Source organism: Panthera tigris, chromosome B1 (genome assembly GCF_018350195.1).
Source record: "Panthera tigris isolate Pti1 chromosome B1, P.tigris_Pti1_mat1.1, whole genome shotgun sequence".
Lineage (NCBI taxonomy): Eukaryota > Metazoa > Chordata > Mammalia > Carnivora > Felidae > Panthera > Panthera tigris.
Window position 1 is genome coordinate 76,346,689 of NC_056663.1, and position 20,441 is coordinate 76,367,129.

General features: G+C 35.5%; 1 protein-coding gene across 3 annotated transcripts in view; it reads left to right on the plus strand.

The window, feature by feature from the left end:
- LRBA (LPS responsive beige-like anchor protein) overlaps nucleotides 1-20,441 on the plus strand; it is a 781,201-nt gene that overhangs the window by 305,339 nt on the left and 455,421 nt on the right. For all 3 annotated transcript variants that reach the window (XM_042983782.1, XM_042983784.1, XM_042983783.1), the window contains one exon: nucleotides 17,349-17,457. In XM_042983782.1, the coding sequence (XP_042839716.1) occupies nucleotides 17,349-17,457 (109 nt within the window). The remainder of the gene's footprint in view (nucleotides 1-17,348; nucleotides 17,458-20,441) is intronic.

The window sequence follows — 20,441 nt, forward strand, 5'->3', positions numbered from 1 at the left end:
GAGCTGTTAATTTTAGTCATTCTGATAGATGTGAGGTAGTATGGTGGTTATGATTTCTGTTTCCCTGATGATCTATGATTTTCTCTTTCATGTGCCTGTTAGCCATCTGGTTGTCTTCTTTGGAAAAGTGTCTGTTCATGTCTTTTGCCCATTTCTTCACTGGATTATTTGTTTTTTGGGTGTTGAGTTTGGTAAGTGCTTTATAGGTTTTGGATACTAACCGTTTATCAGATGTCATTTGCAAGTACCTTCTCCTATTCTGTCAATTGTCTTTTAGTTTTGTTTTAGTTTTAGTTGTTTCCTTCACTGTGCATAAGGTTTTTAACTTAGTGATGAAGTCTCAATAGTTCATTTTTGTTTTGCCTCCAGAGACATTTGTAGTAAGAAGTTGCTGTGGCCTAGGTCAAAGAGGTTGTTGCCTGGTCTCATTTAGGATTTGGATGGTTTCTTGTCTCACATTTATGTTTTTCATCCATTTTCAGTTTATTTTTGTGTATGGTGTAAGATAGTGGTCCAGGTTTGTTCTTTTGCACGTCACTTTCCATTTTTCCCAACACCATTTGCTGAACAGACTGTCTTTTTTCCATTGGATATTCTTTCCTGTGTTGTCAAAGATTAGTTGGCATACATTTGTGGGTCCATTTCTGGTCTTTTTTTGTGGAAGTACCATAGGTTTTTTTTTTTTTAAGTTTATTTATTTATTTTGAGAGACAGCAGGGGAGGGGCAGAGGAAGAGGGAGAGAGAGATTCTCAAGCAGTCTCCATGCTGTCAGTGCAGAGCCTGACCTGAGTCTTGATGGCACAAACTGTGAGAACATTACCTGAGCCAAAAATCAAGAGTCAGATGCTTAAGCAAGTAAGCCACCCAGGCACCCCAGCACCATACTGTCTTGATGATTACAGCTTTGTAATACAGCTTGAAGTCTGGAATTGTGATGCCTCCAGCTTTCATTTTTTTTTTTTTCCAACATTACGTTGGCTATTTGGGGTCTTTTTCTGGTTCCATACAAATTTTAGCATTGTTTGTCCTGACTCTTTGAAGAATGCTGGTGTTAATTTGATAGGGATTGCATTGAATGTGTTGATTGCTTTGGGTGGTATAGACATTTTAACAATATTTGTTCTTCCAGGCCGTTAATGTGGAATGTTTTTCATTTCTTTGTGTCTTCAATTTCTTTCATAAGCTTTTTATAGTTTTCAGTGTAGAGATCTTATATCTCTTTAGTTAGGTTTATTCTTAGTTATTTTATGACTTTTGGTACAACTGTAAATGGGGTTGATTCTTGATTTCTCTTCTCCTTCTTTATTGGTGGATAGAAATGCAACTGATTTCTGTATGTTCATTTTATATCCTGCATCATTGCTGAATTAATGTATCAGTTCTAGCAGTTTTGTGGTAGAGTCTTTTGGGTTTTCCAAAGAGAGTATCATGTCTTCTGGGAAGAGCAAACATTTGACTTCTTCCTTGCCAATTTGTATGACTTTTACTTCTTTTTTTTGTTTGCTGAGGCTAGGGCTTACAGTACTGTTTTCAACAACAGTGTTGAGAGTGGACATTTCCTGTCATGTTCCTGACCTTAGTGGGAAAGCTTTTCCCCATTTAGGATGATATTAGCTGTGCGTCTTTCATATATGGCCTTTATGATGTTGAGGTATGTTCTTTTTATTCTCACTTTCTTGAGAGTTTGTATCAAGAACAGGTACTGTATTTTGTCAAGTGCTTTTCTGCATCCATTGAGAGGATCATGTGGTTCTTATCCTTTCTTTTAATAGTGTGATGTATCATGCTGATTGATTTGCAGATATTGAACCACATCTGCAGCCGAGGAATAAATCCCACTTGAATGTGGTGAATGATTCTTTTAATGTATTGGATTTGATTTGCTAGTATCTTGTTGAGAAGTTTTGCATCCATGTCCATCAGGCATATTCATCTGTAATTCTCCTTTAAAAATATTTTTTTTAGTGTGATTGCAAAAAATTGTGTGTACAAAGACAGTTGATACTTAAAAAAATTTTTTTTTAATGTTTACTTATTTTTGAAGGAGAGACAGAGCTTGAGCAGGGAGGGGCAGAGAAAGAGGGGGACACAGAATCCAAGCAGGCTCCAGGCTCTGAGCTGTCAGCACAGAGCCCGACGTGAGGCTCCAACCCACAAACTGTGAGACCATGACTTGAGGTGAAGTTGGATGCTTCTCTGACTGAGCTACCCAGGTGCACTTTCTCCTTTTTAGTGGGGTCTTCGTCTGTTTTTGGAATCAAGGTAATGCTGGCCTCATAGAATGAATTTGGAAGTTTTCCTTCCATTTCTATTTTTTTGGAACAGCTTCAAAAGAATAGTATTAACTCTTCTTTAGATATTTTGTAGAATTCCGCTGAGAAGCCATTTGGCCCTGGATTCTTATTTGTTGGGAGATTTTTGATTACTTGTTTTGCATCTGTTCAAATTTTCTGTTTCTTCCTATTTCAGTTTTGGTAGTTTATATGTTTCTCAGAATTTATCCATTTCTTTCATATTTCCTGATTTGTTGGTATATAATTACTCATAATGTTCTCTTATTTTTTTAAAAATTTTTTAATGTTTTATTTGTTATTTATTTTGGTTAAGTCAGCCACTTAACCAACTGAGCCACCCAGGCACCCCAGTGTTCTCTTATTATTGTTTGTATTTCTGTGGTATTGGTTGTGATCTTTCCTCCTTCATTCATGATTTTATTTATTTGGGTCCTTTCCTTTTTCTTTTTGATTATTCTGGCTAAGGATTTGTCACTTTTGTTATTTGTTTCAAAGAACCAGTTCCTAGTTTCATTGATCTGGTTTTTGTTTTTTACTTTTTTTAATATTTGTTTATTTTTGAGGGAGAGAGAGAGAGAGAGAGAGAGACAGAGAGAGAGAGAGACCGAGACTGAGACAGAATGCAAGTGGGGGATGGGCAGACAGAGAGGGAGACACAAAATCCGAAGCAGGCTCCAGGCTCTGAGCTGTTAGCCCACAGCCTGACCTGGGGCTCGAACCCATGATCTGTGAGATCATGACCTGAGCTGAAGTCAGACATTTAACTGACTGAGTCACATTTTTTTTTTTTTAATTTCAGTATCATTGATTTCTGCTATTTTTTTCTTTTCTGCTGGTTTTGGGCTTTATTTGCTCTTTTTTTTCCAGTTTTTTTTAGGTATCGGGTTAGGTTGTTTATTTGAAACATTTCTTCCTTCTTTAGGAAAGCCTGGATTGCTATATACTTCCCTCTTATGACTGCCCTTGCTGCATTCCAGATGTTTTAAACTGTTATGTCTTCATTTTCATTGGCTTCCATGTCCTTTTTTATGTCTTAATTTCTTGGTTAACGAATTCATTCTTTAGTAGGATGTTCTTTAATCTCTAAGTATTTGTGGTGTTTCAAATTGTTTCTTATGGTTGATTTCAAGTTCCATAGTGTTGTGTTCTGAAAATATGCATGGTATATAGTCCCAATCTTTTTGTACTTTTGACTTTTTGTACAATTTTTTGACCCAGTATGTGATGCATTCTGGAGAATATTCCATGTGCACTTAGAAGAATGTGTGTTCTGCTGCTTTAGGATGAAATTTTCTGAATATATCTGTTAAGTCCATGCAGTCTAGTGTGTCATTCAAAGCCATTGTTTCCTTATTGATTTTCTGCTTAGATGATCTGTCCATGGTTGTATGTGGGGTGTTAAGGTCTCCTATAATTATTGTATTATTATCTTTGAGTTCCTCTATGTTTGTGATTAACTGATTTATATATTCAGGTACTTCAAAATTGGAGGTATAAATATTTAAAATGGTTAGGTCTTCTTGGTGGATAGACCCCTTAATAATGGTATAATGCCCTTCTTCATCTTTTGTTACAGTCTTTGTTTTAAAATCTAGTTTGTCTGATATAAGTATAGCTACTCTGGCTTTCTTTTGACGTTCATTAGCATTGTAGATGGTTCTCCATCCCCTGCTTTGAATCTGCAGGTGTCTTTAGGTCTAAAATGAGTCTCTTGTAGACAGTATATAGATGGTTTTTTTTTAATCCATTCTGATACCCTTATGTCTTTTTATTGGAACCTTTAGTCCATTTACAAATTTGAGTGACTACTGAAAGATACAAATTTAGTGTCATTGTGTAGCCTGCAGATTTGGTGTTTCTGGTGATGTTCTCTGGTCCTCTCTAGTCTTTGTCGCTTTTGGTCTGTTTTGTTTTGTTTATGTTTTCTCCATTCAAAGAGTCCCCCTTAAAGTTTCTCGTAAAGCTAGGTTAGTGGTCACAAACTCCTTTGGTTTTTGCTAGTCTGGGACACTCTTTATCTCTCCTTCTATTTTGAATGACAGCCTTGCTGGATAAAGAATTTTTGGCTGTGCATGGTTTTGCAGTTTAGCATGTTGAATATATCCTACCACTCCTTTCTGGCCTGCCAAGTTTCTGTGGAAAGATCTGCTGCATACCTAATCTGTCTTTCCTTGTATGCTAAAGGAAAGGAAAGGAAATCTGTCTTTCCTTGTATGCTTGGTGCTTTCACAATTTTTTCCTTGTGTGTGTATTGTGTGATTTGACTATGGTATGTCTTGGTGATGGTTGGTTTTTGTTGAATCTCATGGGAATTCTGTGTTCTTCTTGGAATTTGATGTCTGTGTCCTTCCCCAGATTAGAAAAGTTTTTAGCTATAATTTGCTCACATTAATCTTAGGCCCTTTTTTCTCATTCTTCATCTTCTGGGACTTCTGTGATACAAATGTTATTTCTCTTTAATAAGTCACTGAGTTCTCTAAGTCTTGTATTGTGATCTTTTGCCTTTGTTTTCATCTTTTTTTTTCCTGCTTCATTATTTTCCATAATTTTGTCTTCTAGCTCACTGATTCACTGCTCTCCTTTGTCCATCCTTGCTGTCATGGCACCCGTTCAAGATTGCATCTCAGTATAGCATTTTAAATTTTGGCCTGACTAGATTTTATTTCTTTTATCTCTGCAGAAAGGGATCCTCTGCTATCTTCCATGGTTTTTTCAACCCTAGCTAGTATTTTTATAATTGTGGGTTTGAATTTTAATTCAGACATCTTAATTATATCTGTGTTGATTAAATCCATGCCATTATTTCTTCCTGTTCTTTCTTTTTGGGTGAATTACTCTGTCCTGTCATTTTGTAGGAAGAAAAAAATTAATAAAATAAAAATTTTTTAAATTAAAAACAAAACCAAATCAAATAAAGGAAGCTAGATCCTAGGTGTGTTTCAGGCTGCTTGTTGAGAGAAGCTTCACAGAAAAGAGAAAAAAGAGAAAGGGGAAAAACAAGTTTAAAAATTTTTAATTAAAAAAATTTTTTTAAATTTATTTTTGAGAAAGAGAGCATGAGCAGGGGAGGGACAGAGAGGGGGACAGAAGATTTGATGTGGGCTCCATGCTGAGAGCAGCATTCTCAATGCGGGGCTCAAACTCATGAACAGCGAGATCATGACCTGAGCTGAAGTTGGACATATAACAAACTCAGCCACCCAGGAGCTCCCCCCAAAATTTTTTAAATAATGAAATAAAATAAAATAAAATAAAATAAAATAAAATAAAATAAAATAGTATAAAATAATATAAAAGAAATTAGCTCTTCCTGTACCTAAGAAAAGGAAAAGAAAAAGATAATATAAGTAAAAACAGAGACAAAGAAAATGAACAAATGAACAAGCAAACGGAATGAGATCCAAATGAAGTTTCATCCAGTTTACCATAGAGCAAACTTTGTAACACACTGTAGTCTGTACACTAAGCAGATGGAAAGGATTTGTGCTGGTCTTTGAGGGCTGTGCCTAAACGGTGCAGGTGGGCAGGGTTTGGTTTACCAGCTCTATTCTCTACTTGGTAGCCCTGCTTATTAGCTCACTGGGATCGATTCCTGTGTGTGCATGTGCGCGTTTGTAAAGGTGAAATGGCTTCAACTAGCTCTGTAGTCTTTGGCGCATGAATTTCGTGCCCTCACAGACATGTGATCAAACACCTCTCCTTTGTCTCAGGCTTCTGTCTGCTTCCTGCCTTTACCCGGTCTGTGTCCAAGGTGTCTGCTTGCCAGGTGGCTCCTTCCTCCAGAGTTTTATCTCAGATGGGGCTGTGTTTCAAAACCCCAAACTTCAGAGTTCCTCATATATTGGACCTGCGCTGATTCTCTGGGAGAGGGTCTTGAGCAATGACTGGGTGCCAGCTTTTCTGTGAAAACATTCACAAGATCACATAGTAGCACAGGGTATTGTCTTTCTCCGCATCTAAAATATAGGAAAAGCTTGTCTCCAGTGTTTAGCCTCGCCTTTATCATACAGTAGATGTTGCGTAGATATTTGACAGTGATTCAAAAGACAGAGGGGGATTATATACAAACATGTTAAAAGATCAGAGCAAGTACTCCAAATTCATATTCTGTTATAGTCTAGATGTGAAATGATTAAAGCTTGATTTTTAGGACATTGGCTGTGAAATAATTAAACCTGGAAATATTATGTAGTGAAATACATTAATTAAACCTGGAAGTATTACATAGGAAATACATTATTTAAAACTGGAAATATTACATAGGAAATACTGACAGTATTTGCTGATTGATTAGGGGTGAAGGTGATAGGGAAGAAGGAGGAGATGAGAATAACTTTGAGGTTGCTTGGTTGGGGACTAGGAGGTTGATGTACCTTTGACTAATCAATTAGTGTTTGAGTGCTATGAGGCAATATACTGATGTTAATTCACGATGTGGTTTTTGGTCTCTAAAGAGAAACTAAGAATCACAAACCAGTATTTCACGTTTATACTCGTGAAAGCCCTTGCTTTCTCTATCTGCAGAGTCAAAGCAAGTTATTCATAGCAGATTTTAAACTTGCACTAGGGATTGTTTTTATCGGTAATGCCTGAATGTGTACTGTTTAATAGTATTTGAAAAATACCCTAATAATCTCACTCAAAAATCATAAAAATTGCATTAACATCTACAGTTTGGAGGTAATGGAGAGGGTGTGACAGATTTGGAATCAAATTGTAAATAGTGTGTATGAACTTAAGAGAGAATGTGAAAAGTGGTAGAAGAGCAAAAAGCTTTCTGTTTTCTTTAAGGATCTGTTTTTCTTTCTTTTAATTACTCCTTATTGTAAAACTTCAAAGAACAGAGAAATACAAGGGGGAAAACATACATTCTCCTTTCTAAAGCATGGGGTGGCATACTTTTTTAAAGGGCCATATAGTAAATATTCTAGGCATTGCAGAGCATATGGTCTGCCACTACTACTCAACTTACTGTAAAGTTATGATGTGAGAACAGCTATAGTTAATAAGTGGGCATGGCTTTGTTCCAATAAAACTTTATTAACAAAAACTGTTGGCAGGCAGATTTAGTTCGTGGCCCTGTTTTGATGACTTCATTCTAGATAAATGGCAGTTTGGTGTATTTTCCTTCATATTTTCCCCAAACTCACATTGTACATAATATTTTAATTTTATTTTCTCACTTAACAATATGTTATGGGAAACATTTTGTTGTCAATTCAGAAGAATCTATTCTTATAGGTTTGCATATTTTGGTTCTTTTAGGTTTTCACTTTTGTAAGCAATTTTTTAGTGAAATTCCTTTTACATACAAGTTTTTCTACACTTGTGGGAAAATGTTGATATGGCAGTTTACTAGGAGTGTAATCATTGCTTTGTATCAAAGTCTATGCATATTTTATTGACATTTTGACTAAAATATTGCTATAAAGACATGTACCCTGGTACCTGCTTATAGATATGCCATCGTTGATGACTATTGTTGGGTCTAACTTTTGTAGACAGGTATTGTCTAGGTGCAGTTTATTCACTTCTGCTATTATACTGAAAAAGTAATCCTAGCTACCTACCCAACCTTTCTTTCCAGTTCCTTTTTAAAAAAAGTTTATTTAATTTGACAGAGAGAAAGAGAGGGCATGTGTGGGTGAGAGTGGGGGAAGGGCAGAGAGAGAGTGGGAGGAGAGAGAGAATCTCAAGTTAGCAGCACAGAGCCTCACGCAGGGCTTGAGACCCTTGAGACCATGACCTGAACTGAAATCAAGAGTTAGACGCTTAACTGAGCCACCCAGGTGCCCCTCCAGTTCCTTTTAAAGAAAGAAGTTTAGAAGACGTATACATAACAAACATGTTCTCAGAAGCATCTCACTTATATGAGATGAATCATTCTGTTAGCATTCATGGTAGGTAAAGTGGTCTTGTGGTAGCATTCATCAGAATGGGTCAGTTGTTTATATATCCAAAGTATTTTGCTGGGAGGTTTAGAACTGTGTTATCATTACTAAAGTTCCATATGAGTCATTACATGTAGAGGTCTTAAGTAGCACCGAAGTTAACCATCTCTTAAACTCTTGCTTTCTAATAGCATAGATGAGGTGTTTTTTTTTTTTTTTTTCTTTGTTTGTTTTGTTTTTTTGAGTTTTATTTATTTACTCTGAGAGGGAGAGAGAAAACATGAGCAGGGGAGGGGCAGTGAAAGGAGAGAGGGAGAATCCTAAACAGGCACCCCGGTGTCAGTGTGGAGCCTGACTTGGGCTCAAACTCCTGAACTGTGAGATAATGACCTGAACCTAAATCAAAAGTCAGATGCTTAACCAACTGAGCCACCCAGGTGCCCCTCATAACATAGATGAGTTTTAAAAACTTTTCTTACCCAAGATGATTCATATAGTATACTTGAGTACTTTTTCATATAATATTCTTTTGTACTTTTGCCCGACATTGTTAGTGAAATTTATTTTGTTATGTATAAAATTAGTTGGTTCTTTCTGATACTGATCTGTATTTTATTATATGAATATTTTATTTAAAAAAATTTTACTCTTGGGGCGCCTGGGTGGCGCAGTCGGTTAAGCGTCCGACTTCAGCCAGGTCACGATCTCGCGGTCCGTGAGTTCGAGCCCCGCGTCAGGCTCTGGGCTGATGGCTCGGAGCCTGGAGCCTGTTTCCGATTCTGTGTCTCCCTCTCTCTCTGCCCCTCCCCCGTTCATGCTCTGTCTCTCTCTGTCCCAAAAATAAATTAAAAAAAAAACGTTGAAAAAAAAAAAAATTAAAAAAAAAAATAAAAAATAAAAAAATTTTATTCTTACTGGCATTCTCAGTAGTTGCTATTGTTGGCTATTATAAATAAAGTTGCTATAAACGTTTTTTTATATGTTTTATGATGATGAGAATCCCTGTTACTTAATTTCCTTGCCAACATTTGAAAATACCATTTTTTAAAAAATATAGTGATTCTGGTGGGATGTAGTATAGCTTATAGTTTTATTTGTATTTCCCTGATGACTGGTAATCTTGAACACCTTTTCATGAATTTACTTGCCTTTTGGAAATCTTTTGTGAAGAGCTTATTCGTGTACTTTGCTTATTTTTAAGAATTATGATTATTGCCTTTTCCTTATTTGTAAGTTTTTTGTATATTTAAGAATATAAGTTCCTTGTGGACTATAAGTATTACAAATGTATTCTCCTTTTCTAAAGTTTGCCTTTTAATTTTCTTAATAGTGGCCTTCATAAGCACAGATCTTTAATTTTAAAGAAGTCCAGTTTTTCAGTATTTTTCTTCATGTTGTATTTTATGGTTTTTCAAGAAATCTTTAAGTAATGAAGATACTATTTTATGTCATCTTATGAAAGCTTCTAGAAGTGTTTAGGATTTGTCTATGACCCTTTTGGAATTCATTTGTTTGTTATGATCTGAGATAGAAGTCATGGTTAGTTTTATGTGATTGATTGATTCAGACCTAATTATTGAAAAATTCCATCTTCTTCCTCCTTATTACAAAAGTAACTCTGTCTTAAATCTGGGTCTGTTTCTGGATATTCTCTTCTGATTCATTGGTCTGTTCATCTGTGTTTGCCCCACTACTACACTGTCTTAATACATCAATATAATAGGTCCTAATATTTGGTGGTATTAGTCTTCTGTTATGATTATGATTATTATTTTCCCTCCTCTTTCCTCCTCCTCTTCAAGAATGTCTCAGCTATTCTTTGTTCTTTACATTTTTGTGTAACTGTTAGAATGAACTTGTCAGATTCTGCAGAAGACCTGCTAGAATTTTGACTGGGATTTGTGTAGCTATACAACTATACAACTATATATGACTTTGTGTAGAATTCATATCTTTACAGTATTGAGCCTTTAACTTTCATGAACATTGCATAGTCCTTTAATTTCTTTAAGTGTTCTTTAACGTCTCTTAGCATTCTTTTTGTTTGTATACACAATTATATCACATTTGGTTAGTTCTTACATCTTTTGATGATTTTTAATGCTTTTCAAAATTACTTTGACTTTTGGGTAACTATTAAATAGAGTATAGTTTATTTTTGTATATTTTGTATATCACTTGTAGTGATCTAGATCACTTCAATCTAGTAATCTTTCTGACCTCAGTTATTAATTTTAATTGTTGATATTTTGGAGTTTTTGAAAGAACCAACTTTTTAAGTTTGTTGATTTTCTAAAGTGCATTTTTATTTGATATATTTTTAATTTCTCTTCTTTGTTATTTTATTTTCAATACATTGAATTTTCTGTGATGTGTTTCTCATTTTTTCAGTTTTGTACTTAGGTAATTTATTTTCAGAGTTTCTTCCGTGTTTTGAATTTATTTAGTGTATCAATCTAGTGTATAAATTTATTTAGTGTATACATTTCTCTCCAAGCATTGATTTAGCAAAATCCCACATGTTGTTTGTTTGTTTGTTTATTTAAATTTACATTCAAATTAGCATATAGTGCAGTAATGATTTCAGTAGTAGATTCTTAGTGCCCCTTACCCATTTAGACCATCCCCCCTCCCACAACCCCTCCAGTAACCCTCTGTTTGTTCTCCATATTTATGAGTCTCTTCTGTTTCGTCCCCCTCCCTGTTTTTATATTGTTTTTGTTTCCCTTCCCTTATGTTCATCTGTTTTGTCTCTTAAAGTCCTCATATGAGTGAAGTCATATGATTTTTGTCTTTCTCTGACTAATTTCACTTAGCATAATACCCTCCAGTTCCATCCAAGTAGTTGCAAATGGCAAGATTTCATTCTTTTTGATTGCCGAGTAATACTCCTTTGTATATATATATATACCACATCTTCTTTACCCATTCATCCATCGATGGACATGTGGGCTCTTTAATACTTTGGCTATTGTTGATAGTGCTGCTATAAACATGGGGGGTGCATGTGTCCCTTCGAAACAGCACACCTGTATCCTGTGGATAAATGCCTAGTAGTTCAATTGCTGGGTCATAGGGTAGTTCTATTTTTAGTTTTTTGAGGAACCTCCATACTGTTTTCCAGAGTGGCTGCACCAGCTTGCATTGCCACCACCAATGCAATAGCGATCCTCTTTCTCCGCATTCTCGCCAACATCTGTTGTTGCCTGAGTTGTTAATGTTAGCCGTTCTGACAGGTGTGAGGTGGTATCTCATTGTGGTTTTGATTTGTATTTCCCTGATGATGAGTGATGTTGAGCATGTTTTCATGTGTCAGTTGGCCATCTGGATGTCTTCTTTGGAGAAGTGTCTACTCATGTCTTTTGCTCTTTTCTTCTCTGGATTCTTTGTTTTTTGGGTGTTGAGTTTGATAAGTTCTTTATAGATTTTGGGTACTAACCCTTTATCTGATATGTCATTTGCAAATATCTTCTCCCATTCTGTCGGTTGCCTTTTAGTTTTGCTGATTGTTTCCTTTGCTGTGCAGAAACCTTTTATTTTGATGATGTCCCCATAGTTCATTTTTGCTTTTTGTTTCCCTTGCCTCTGGAGACATGTTGAGTAAGAAGTTGCTGCGGCCAAGATCAAAGAGGTTTTTGCCTGCTTTCCTCTCAAAGATTTTGATGGCTTCCTGTCTTACATTGAGGTCTTTCATCCATTTTGAGTTTATTTTTGTGTATGGTGTATGAAAGTGGTCCAGGTTCAATGTTCTGCATGTCCAGTTTTCCCAGCACCACTTGCTGAAGAGACTGTCTTTATTCCATTGGATATTCTTTCCTGCTTTGTCAAAGATTAGTTGGTCATACGTTTGTGGGTCCATTTCTGGGTTCTCTATTCTGTTCCATTGATCTGAGTGTCTGTTCTTGTGCCAGTACCATACTGTCTTGATGATTACAGCTTTGTAGTATAGCTTGAAGTCTGGGATTGTGATGCCTACTGCTTTGTTTTGTTTTGTTTTGTTTTTTTCAAGATTACTTTGGCTGTTTGGGGTCTTTTCTGGTTCCATATAAGTTTTAGGATTGTTTGTTCTAGATCTTTGAAGAATGAATGCTGGTGTTATTTTGATAGGTATTGCATGGAATATGTAGATTGCTTTGGATGGTATCGACATTTTAACAATATTTGTTCTTAATCCCACATGTTTTAATTTGTTGTTTTCATTATCTTTTATTTCAAAGTATTTTCTAATTTCCATTGTCATGTTTTCTTTGGTGCATGGGTTATTTAGCAGTGTATTCCTTTGTTTTTCAAATATTGATGGGAAGAAATGTTATCATGTATTGCTGTGTCAACAGTATTAGCAGAATTTGGCCTTAAAGCAACAAACATTTATTATCTCATAGTCTGTGTTGGTTAGGACTCTGGGCATGGCTTGTCTGGCCCCTCTGCTTCAGATTCTCTTAAAAGGTTAAGGTATTTTTGGGCTGCAGTCTCATTTGATATTTGACTGGGGAAGTGTTTTCTTCTAAGTTTATCTGGTTGTTGGCAGGATTGAGTTCTTTGTGAGTTGCTGCGACTGATTTCCAGTTCCTTGCTGATGGTTGTCTGAGGGCTGCACTGAGTTTCTTGCTACATGAGCTACTTCATAGAGTAGCTGTAACATGGCAGAATTCATGAGCTATGCCATCAGGATGAAGAGTCAGTAAGAAGAGTCTGCTAGTAAGATGAAAATTTGAATCATACTTAATATAATAATGGAAATGATATGTCTTCAGTGTTTCCATGTTTTACTGCTTTGGCATGCCATAGCTCCTATACAAAATCTAATTGAGAGGATTACATAAGGCTGAAGATATCAGAAAGCTGGGAAAGTTGGAGGCCATCCTAGAGTTTTTGCACAGAATGTTCTATTTTATTTTTTCTAGATTGGTTCTATTGTGTCAGAGAACATACTCTGTATGATTTCTTCCTTTGAAATTCATTATAGATTTCTTTGTCACCCCACATTTTGTCTGTTTGTGTATATGATCCATATTTAAATGATAAGAATATTCATTCTTCATTTAGTGGATGTATGTGAAAAATCTGTCCGTTTCATCAGGGTTTGTAATCACATTGTTAAAATATGGTGTGGCTTTATATCTTTTATAGCTAGTAGTATATCATATTCTTGGGAACATACAAATTTAGAATCTCAAAGTTATGATTTTCTGTCTAGATCATTCATCTTATCATTTGAAGTATCTATTTATCTCTAATAAAATTTCTTAAAGCAGTCTTTTTTTTACATATATTTTTTAAATGTTTATTTTTGAGGGGGGTGGGGAGAGGCTAAGAGAGAGGAGGACATAGGATCTGAAGCTGTCTCTGCATTGACAGCAGAAAGCCCTATGTGTGGCTCATATTCAAGAACCGTAAGGTTGTTATCTGAGCTGAGGTCGGACACTCAAGTGATTAACTACCCAGGCACCCCTATCTTTTTCTTATATTAATAAAGATATATAATCTTCTTTCACACTTTTTTTTATTATTTATCTTTTCTGAAAAAATGACTTTCAACATTTGTGCAACCTTTTAGTGAAATTGTGTTACAGTTTAATGATATGACATACTTAAAATCTACTTGACAGTAATTGTATCATTAAATCTGCTTTCTATATATTCCTGATGTATTTAGGTTAAAGCTTATCCTCTTATTGTCTGTCCTTTTATTTGCTGTATGTTTTGCATGTTCCTTTTTTCTTTTTTTCCTTTCTTTTGAGCTAAATTTGTTTTTTCAATTTGGTTTTTTCCTATTAGCATATTGGTTGTTAATTATTTTAGATATCTTTAGTGGTTACCCAGATTGAAACATGGATATTAGAGTTGTTAACATCTTAAATAAATTGGTTCTTTCACCAATTCATGGATAATTAAAGAACATTACAACACTAATTCCTTTTAATTTGTCTTGTTTTGAGTGCTATTAAATATTTTAACATAATGGTATTGTTGAATTTTAGAAGTTATTCTGATTGGTGTAAACATTCAGTATTCTTTTTAGATTTACCCATGTTGAGTTTTTCTTTTTTCTTTTTTAAAAATTTTAAAAATGTTTTTATTTATTTTTTAGAGAGAGAGAGAGAGAGAGAGAGAGAGGGAGCACGCACACAAGAGCATTAGTGGGGAAGGGGCAGAGAGATACTAGGAGACACAGATTCTGAAGCATGCTCCAGGCTCTAAAGTAACTGTGAGATCATGATCTGAGTGGAAGTTGGACATTTAACCAACTAAGCCACCCAAGTGCCCCTGTTTTGTTTTTTACTGCCTTGTGTTACATCCATCTGATATTATTTACCTTCTGTCTGAAAAACAACGTTTAATGTGGGAGTGACCCATTTGTCTAGTGACAATTTCTGTCTGTTTTGCCATTAAATATGCTTATTTTGCTTTTGCATGAGAGGAAACATTTTTTCCCCTATCCTCTTAGGTTCTTTCGTTGAGGGCCTGTGAATCAAACTGACAAAAGACAAATTGATAAGAGAAAAGACGAGTTTTTTTAATTCATGTATGTTGGAGAGAATTCATAGAAAAATGTGACTCAAGAAAGAGGTTATATTATATTTTGAGGTTTTAGGAAGAAGGACACTTAGGGAAAAACAAATAACTTTTAGGAAAGATAAATGGACCCTTAGGAGATAGGATAGTTTTGTGACAATGTCCTTTTAGGCAATTTCCTATCCACGTGCTGACTTTTTAAGTTTCTAGATAATAAGAGTCATTCTTCCCTGGTTGCACAACTTCACAGTCTTCATTGGAAGGATTTGTGACAGTTGAATTCTTTTGGTAGTCTGTGCTTCTAGGCAGGTAAGGGGAGTTCAGAAAATAGACTCTTCACGTGGTATATTCTAGGTACTTTCACTTTTATTATTAAAAGATGGTTCTGGATATGGAATTCTTAGCTGCCATTTTGATTTGGCATCTGAAAGAGGTCATTGCATTCTTATTTGTCTTCCATCAGTCTTCATGCTCTTTTGAAACCAAGTAGGTGTCCTTACCTGTTCTGCTTTTTCTCTCCCTCTGTCTGCTATTAAGATTTTTTTCCTTTGACAATTTTATTATGATACGAATAGATGTAGTACTCTTTGATCCTGTTTGGAGGTTGTAGCACTTCAGTGTATGGCTTAATAGTTTTTTCCCCAGTTTTCTTTTTCTTTCTTTCTTTTTTTTTGTTAAGCTATTTATTTATTTTGAGAGAGACAGAGACAGCATAAGTGGGGGAGCGGCAGAGAGAGAGGGAGAGAGAGAATTCCAAGCAGGCTCTGTACTCTCAGCACAGAGTCTGAGGTGGGGCTCTAACCCACAAAACTGTGAGATCATAACCTGAGATGAAACCAAGAGTTGGATGCCTGACTGACTAAGCCACCCATGTGCCCCTTCCCTAGTTTTCAAAAAATGTTGCGTAGTATCTCTTCAAATATTGCTCGTTTTGCACTATTTGACTTCTTTCTTTACTCCAGATACACTTATGTTAGACCTTTTTGCCTTGGTCTGTATGTCTGTTATTTATTTTGTCAAGTTTTCATTATTTTTCTTACCATGCTTCCGTTTAGTTGTCATTGACCTATTCTTTGGTTAAGTACTTCTTTGAGTTTAGTAAATTGGTAAATCTGTTCTTAATTTCATGTTTGTTTTGTTCAGTGGTTTAAGTTTCTAGTCTCTACTGGAGTTCTTTTTCTTAGAATCTGTTGTCCTGAACCATAACTACGTTTATTTTGGTGTTTAATTTTTTTACAGTTTTTTTTAATTTACTTTTTAGAGAGAGAGTGAGCAAGCATGAGCACAGGCCAGGGAGGGGCAGAGAGAGAGAGGGAGACACAGAATCTGTAGCAGGCTCCAGAGTCTGAGCTGACAGCACAGAGCCCAATGCGGGGCTCGAACCCACAAACTGTGAAATCATTACCTGAGCTGAAGTCGGACGCTTAGCTGACTGAGCCACCCAGGTGCCCCTGTTTCAGTGTTTAGATATGAAATTTTAGTATCTTGATTTTCTGAGTTGACTTCTATTTGTTTTTCCTTCATTTATTGTTGGTTACTTGGTGATTGTTGGAAATTATATTTAAAATGGCAGGGGTAAATATAAGTCTCTAAGTGATAATATCTTTCTCTAGAGATTTCCTTTTGATTTCTGATTAGCAGTTAAATTAGGTACTGATTATGTTAATTTAAGACTGACCTGATTCAAGATGGAGTTTTTTGGGTTTTTTGTTTGTTTGTTTTTTGGGAGAGCACACCTGGGGAGGGGGTGGGGGAGGGGGATAGAGGATCTGAAGTGGGCTCTAGGCTGACAGGCTGACAGCAGTGAGCCTGATATGAGGCTTGAATTCACAAACCATGAGATCATGCCCTCGGTCAAGTCAGGCCCTCAACCACCTGAGCTACCCAGGTGCCCCAAGGCTGGAGTTTTTCAATCTTTGTGAGAGTTTGCCCTATTTCCAGTTTGCCTGGAATTTAGTTCTCATGCATTGGTATTTCTATTTCTTTTTCTCCTCACCTTATGAGATTCTGAAATTTTTGTTTAGCGTTTTGGCTCCCACTTATGTATAAATCAGTATAGTGTTGTTTGAGAGTCTGTTTTAGTGTTTTTAAAGACTGGTCTATTTTCTGTTTCCTATGGTATACTTATGTTCCTTCTGTAAGCCTGGATAATCTACTAGGATCCTTCTGCCTTGACAGGTCATAACATTTAATTTTTGTCTCCGTAGCTCTGTAAGACTGATAAATCTGTTTAGCTTCTCTAGTTCCACCTGTGGAAAGTAAATGGTTCAGTGAAAAAAATCATGCTGAATGTCTTCTGTGTGCTTTCTTCTCTAGGATCTTGGCTCCTTACTTTGTGGCTGCCTTGTAAATTTTCCAATACCTTTAAAAAGATTAAAACACAAATTTGATACGGTATTTTTAGTTGTTTTTCTTGGATAGCTAGTTGGATAAAAGCTATTCTGCTTTTGCCAGAAGGGTAACTTTTGTTGCTATATCCTTTAATTATTTAGTGTGAAGTAATGGTACTTCATTGGGTATGATGACAGAAGAAGAGTATAAACATTCTTCTCCACATAACAAGATACATCAACTTTGAGCAGTGAACCATCATATGTCTTAAGTATGTACACATTTACTTATTTGACAATATTAATCTCTTTATAGGTTGCTTAGTCAAACAATGAAGGATCATCTAGTAAGAGTAGCAAATGAAGCTGAATTTATCCTGAGCAGGCAACGAGCAGAGGATATTCACAGACATGCAGAATTTGAGGTAGGTTAAACATGTGGTTGGTGTGAGCAAATTGCCATTTCTAATGGTAATCATGGGAAACTGCATCGGTAAGATGGTCTAAGCAAACATATATCATCAAAAAATTAAAAATTAATTTTCGAGAGTCTTGGGGGATTCTGGGAAGATACTACAAGTCTCCATAGCCCTCTGGTCTCAACTCCTTTTTTTCCCACAAGTTGCTCACGGCAGCTTCTGTGTTTGGTTGACCTCATCTTAACCATGTGAGCACATTTTGGCTCTGGTAGTTTTCCAATAAAGTGAATTAGGGAAGGACTTTTGCCCTCTCTGGGCAAGGCAGAGCTAGTTAACCAGAAATGACAACCAAGCAGAAATGAAAACTGCTATGGTGGAGATAAGATCTTCCAGGTTCTAGGGAGAAGCTGAAATGCAGAGGCATGAAGTTTCTTTTACCCTGGAGGTTTGTGACCATGCTGCTCTTTGTAAATGAGGAAATGAACATACAGCTTTCTTTGTGAGTCTTCACAGGGGGAACAAGTGACAGACTCATCGTGAGACCGCTGCTTTTCTTGGCAGTTGCTTCTGAACACATGTAACAAATGTGAATTCATAGAGGAAATTAATGGTGTTGTGGTATATAAATTACCAAAATGTACACCTAAGGTGAAGTAGAAGATTTGGCAAGAACATTTGCTAAGAGTTAGAAAAAAGTTTAAAAAGCACCATCTGGGTGTTTTGGAAAGTGTTAAGAGCAGGTAATTCAAATGTTGCTTATATTCTTCTGATGCATTAAAAACAATGCACTCCCACGACATGTTACACAACTGTCACAACATGAAGGAGATACTGGAAAAATAAATTCTAGGAGACCAATTTCATTTAAGAATATGAGTACAAAGTTTTAACTAAAACTTGAGCCAACAATTTAACAATAATGAAAAAATCATGTACTGTGACCAGTTAGAATTTACTTGCGCAATCCAAAGAGTGTTTAATATTAAGATACTTACCTATGAAATAAATTATATCAATAAATTATAGAAAAATCATATAAAGGTATCAATAAATGTAGAAATAAGTATATGATAAATTTTAGCAGCCAACCCTAAGAAAACTCTGAGAAAAAAATATATTTGGTAAAAGTCTGAATATGATAAAGACTTTACTGAACATCATTTTAAATGGTGAAATCATTTTTATTAAAATCAGGAAAAAAAGTGTGATAGCTACTATCATCATTATTTACCATTTTTTGATGTTTTGGTGCTAATGCTATGATCCAGGAAAAACTAAGAGATTCTTGAACACTTTTTTATCAGAATCAACAGGGACTTTGGTAAAATTATTGGATATGATAAATATGTAAAAAAATTAGTATCATTTCTTTGATGACTAGTAAGCAGTAGTCACTAAGAATGGAAATCAGTAGTATGATCTGTTTATAGTTAAGATAAAAATAATGTTGGGGTGCCTGGGTGGCTCAGTTGATTGAGCATCCAACTTTGGCTCAGGTCATGATCTCGAGGTTCACGAGTTTGAGCCCCATGTCATGCTCTGTGCTGACAGCTTGGAGCCTGGAGCCTGCTTTGATTCTGTGTTTCCCTCTTTTTCTGCCCCTCCCCCACTCATGCTCTGTCTCTCTCTCTCCCTCAAAAATATAAATAAACATAAAAAAATTTTAAGATAAAAATAATGTTTTGGGTCAGTTTCTATAAGAATGCACATATAACTATTTGAAACAAATATAAAAGCTTAATAGTAAACAAAATGTAAACTACTGGAACGTCATTCTATGCTGGGTTGTACATGTTGCTCTGTGTGTGTTTATGTGTGAGAGACAGAGCTAGAGAATCATTCTTTTATTTTGAAATAAATTGATACTAATAGAAAAATTGTAAGAGTAATACAAAAATTCCTGTTTACCATTCTCCTGGATTCTGTGATGCTTAAAATTGTGTTATATTTGCATTTCTCCCACTTTTTCTTTGTTTTTATGAATTTGAGAGCAGGTTGAATTTGTAGTAATCTTCTGTTTCTAATTCCTTCAGTGAGAATTTCCTACGTCCATTCTCTGGTTTAATTCATAGAGTTCTGTACATTCTACATAGATATCAAATCAGAAACGTAACATTCGTTATAACACTAATCTACAGACCTTACTCATGTCTTCTCAGTTGTCTCCATAATGTCCTTTATAGTCAAAAGTAGAAAATTTTAGTGACACAAAAATGTCAGTTTTTCTCAAATATGTAAATTCAATACAATATGCATTAGCATACCATTCATCAGGAAAACAGCGGAGTAATTTGGAACTTAAATATCCCTTTAAAAATATCCAAATATCCAATTCATATGGGAAAATAAATGGTTTAACATATCTGTAAGAATTACGAAAAAAGAGTTTTGAGCTTGCCTTTTGAGATAAACAGTACTTATTGATACTATAAAAGATAGCATATACAAAAAAATCTCCTCTATGGAATAATGAAAAAAAGGATGAAAGATGACATAGTATATATTTTAGGAAAATATTTGGAAAACTGGAAAAGTGGATCTAAGACATATGAGAGAATTTTCTAATTAAGACTGTCACTTAGAAAGTATAAAAGTAAGGGGCACTTGGGTTGCTCACTTGGTTAAGCATCTGACTTCAGCTCAGGTCATGATCTCACTGTGAGTTCGAGCCCTGCGTTGGTCTCTGTGCTGACAGCTTAGAGAGCCTGGAGTCTGCTTTGGATTCTGTGTCTCCCTTTCTCTCTGCCCTCCCCCACTCATGCTCTGTCTCTCTCTCTCTCTCTCTCTCCCAAAAATAAATTTAAAAAAATAAAAAAAAAAAGGAAAGTATAAAAGTGCACATCTATTACTACACATTATATTAAACTGAGGAAAGATGCCAGCAGCATGTGAATACATCATGGAACATGGGAAGAATGATAATATGTTTACTCTATTAATAATTTTTATGAAATGATGAAAGAAAAGTAACCCAGAGACACATACTCAGA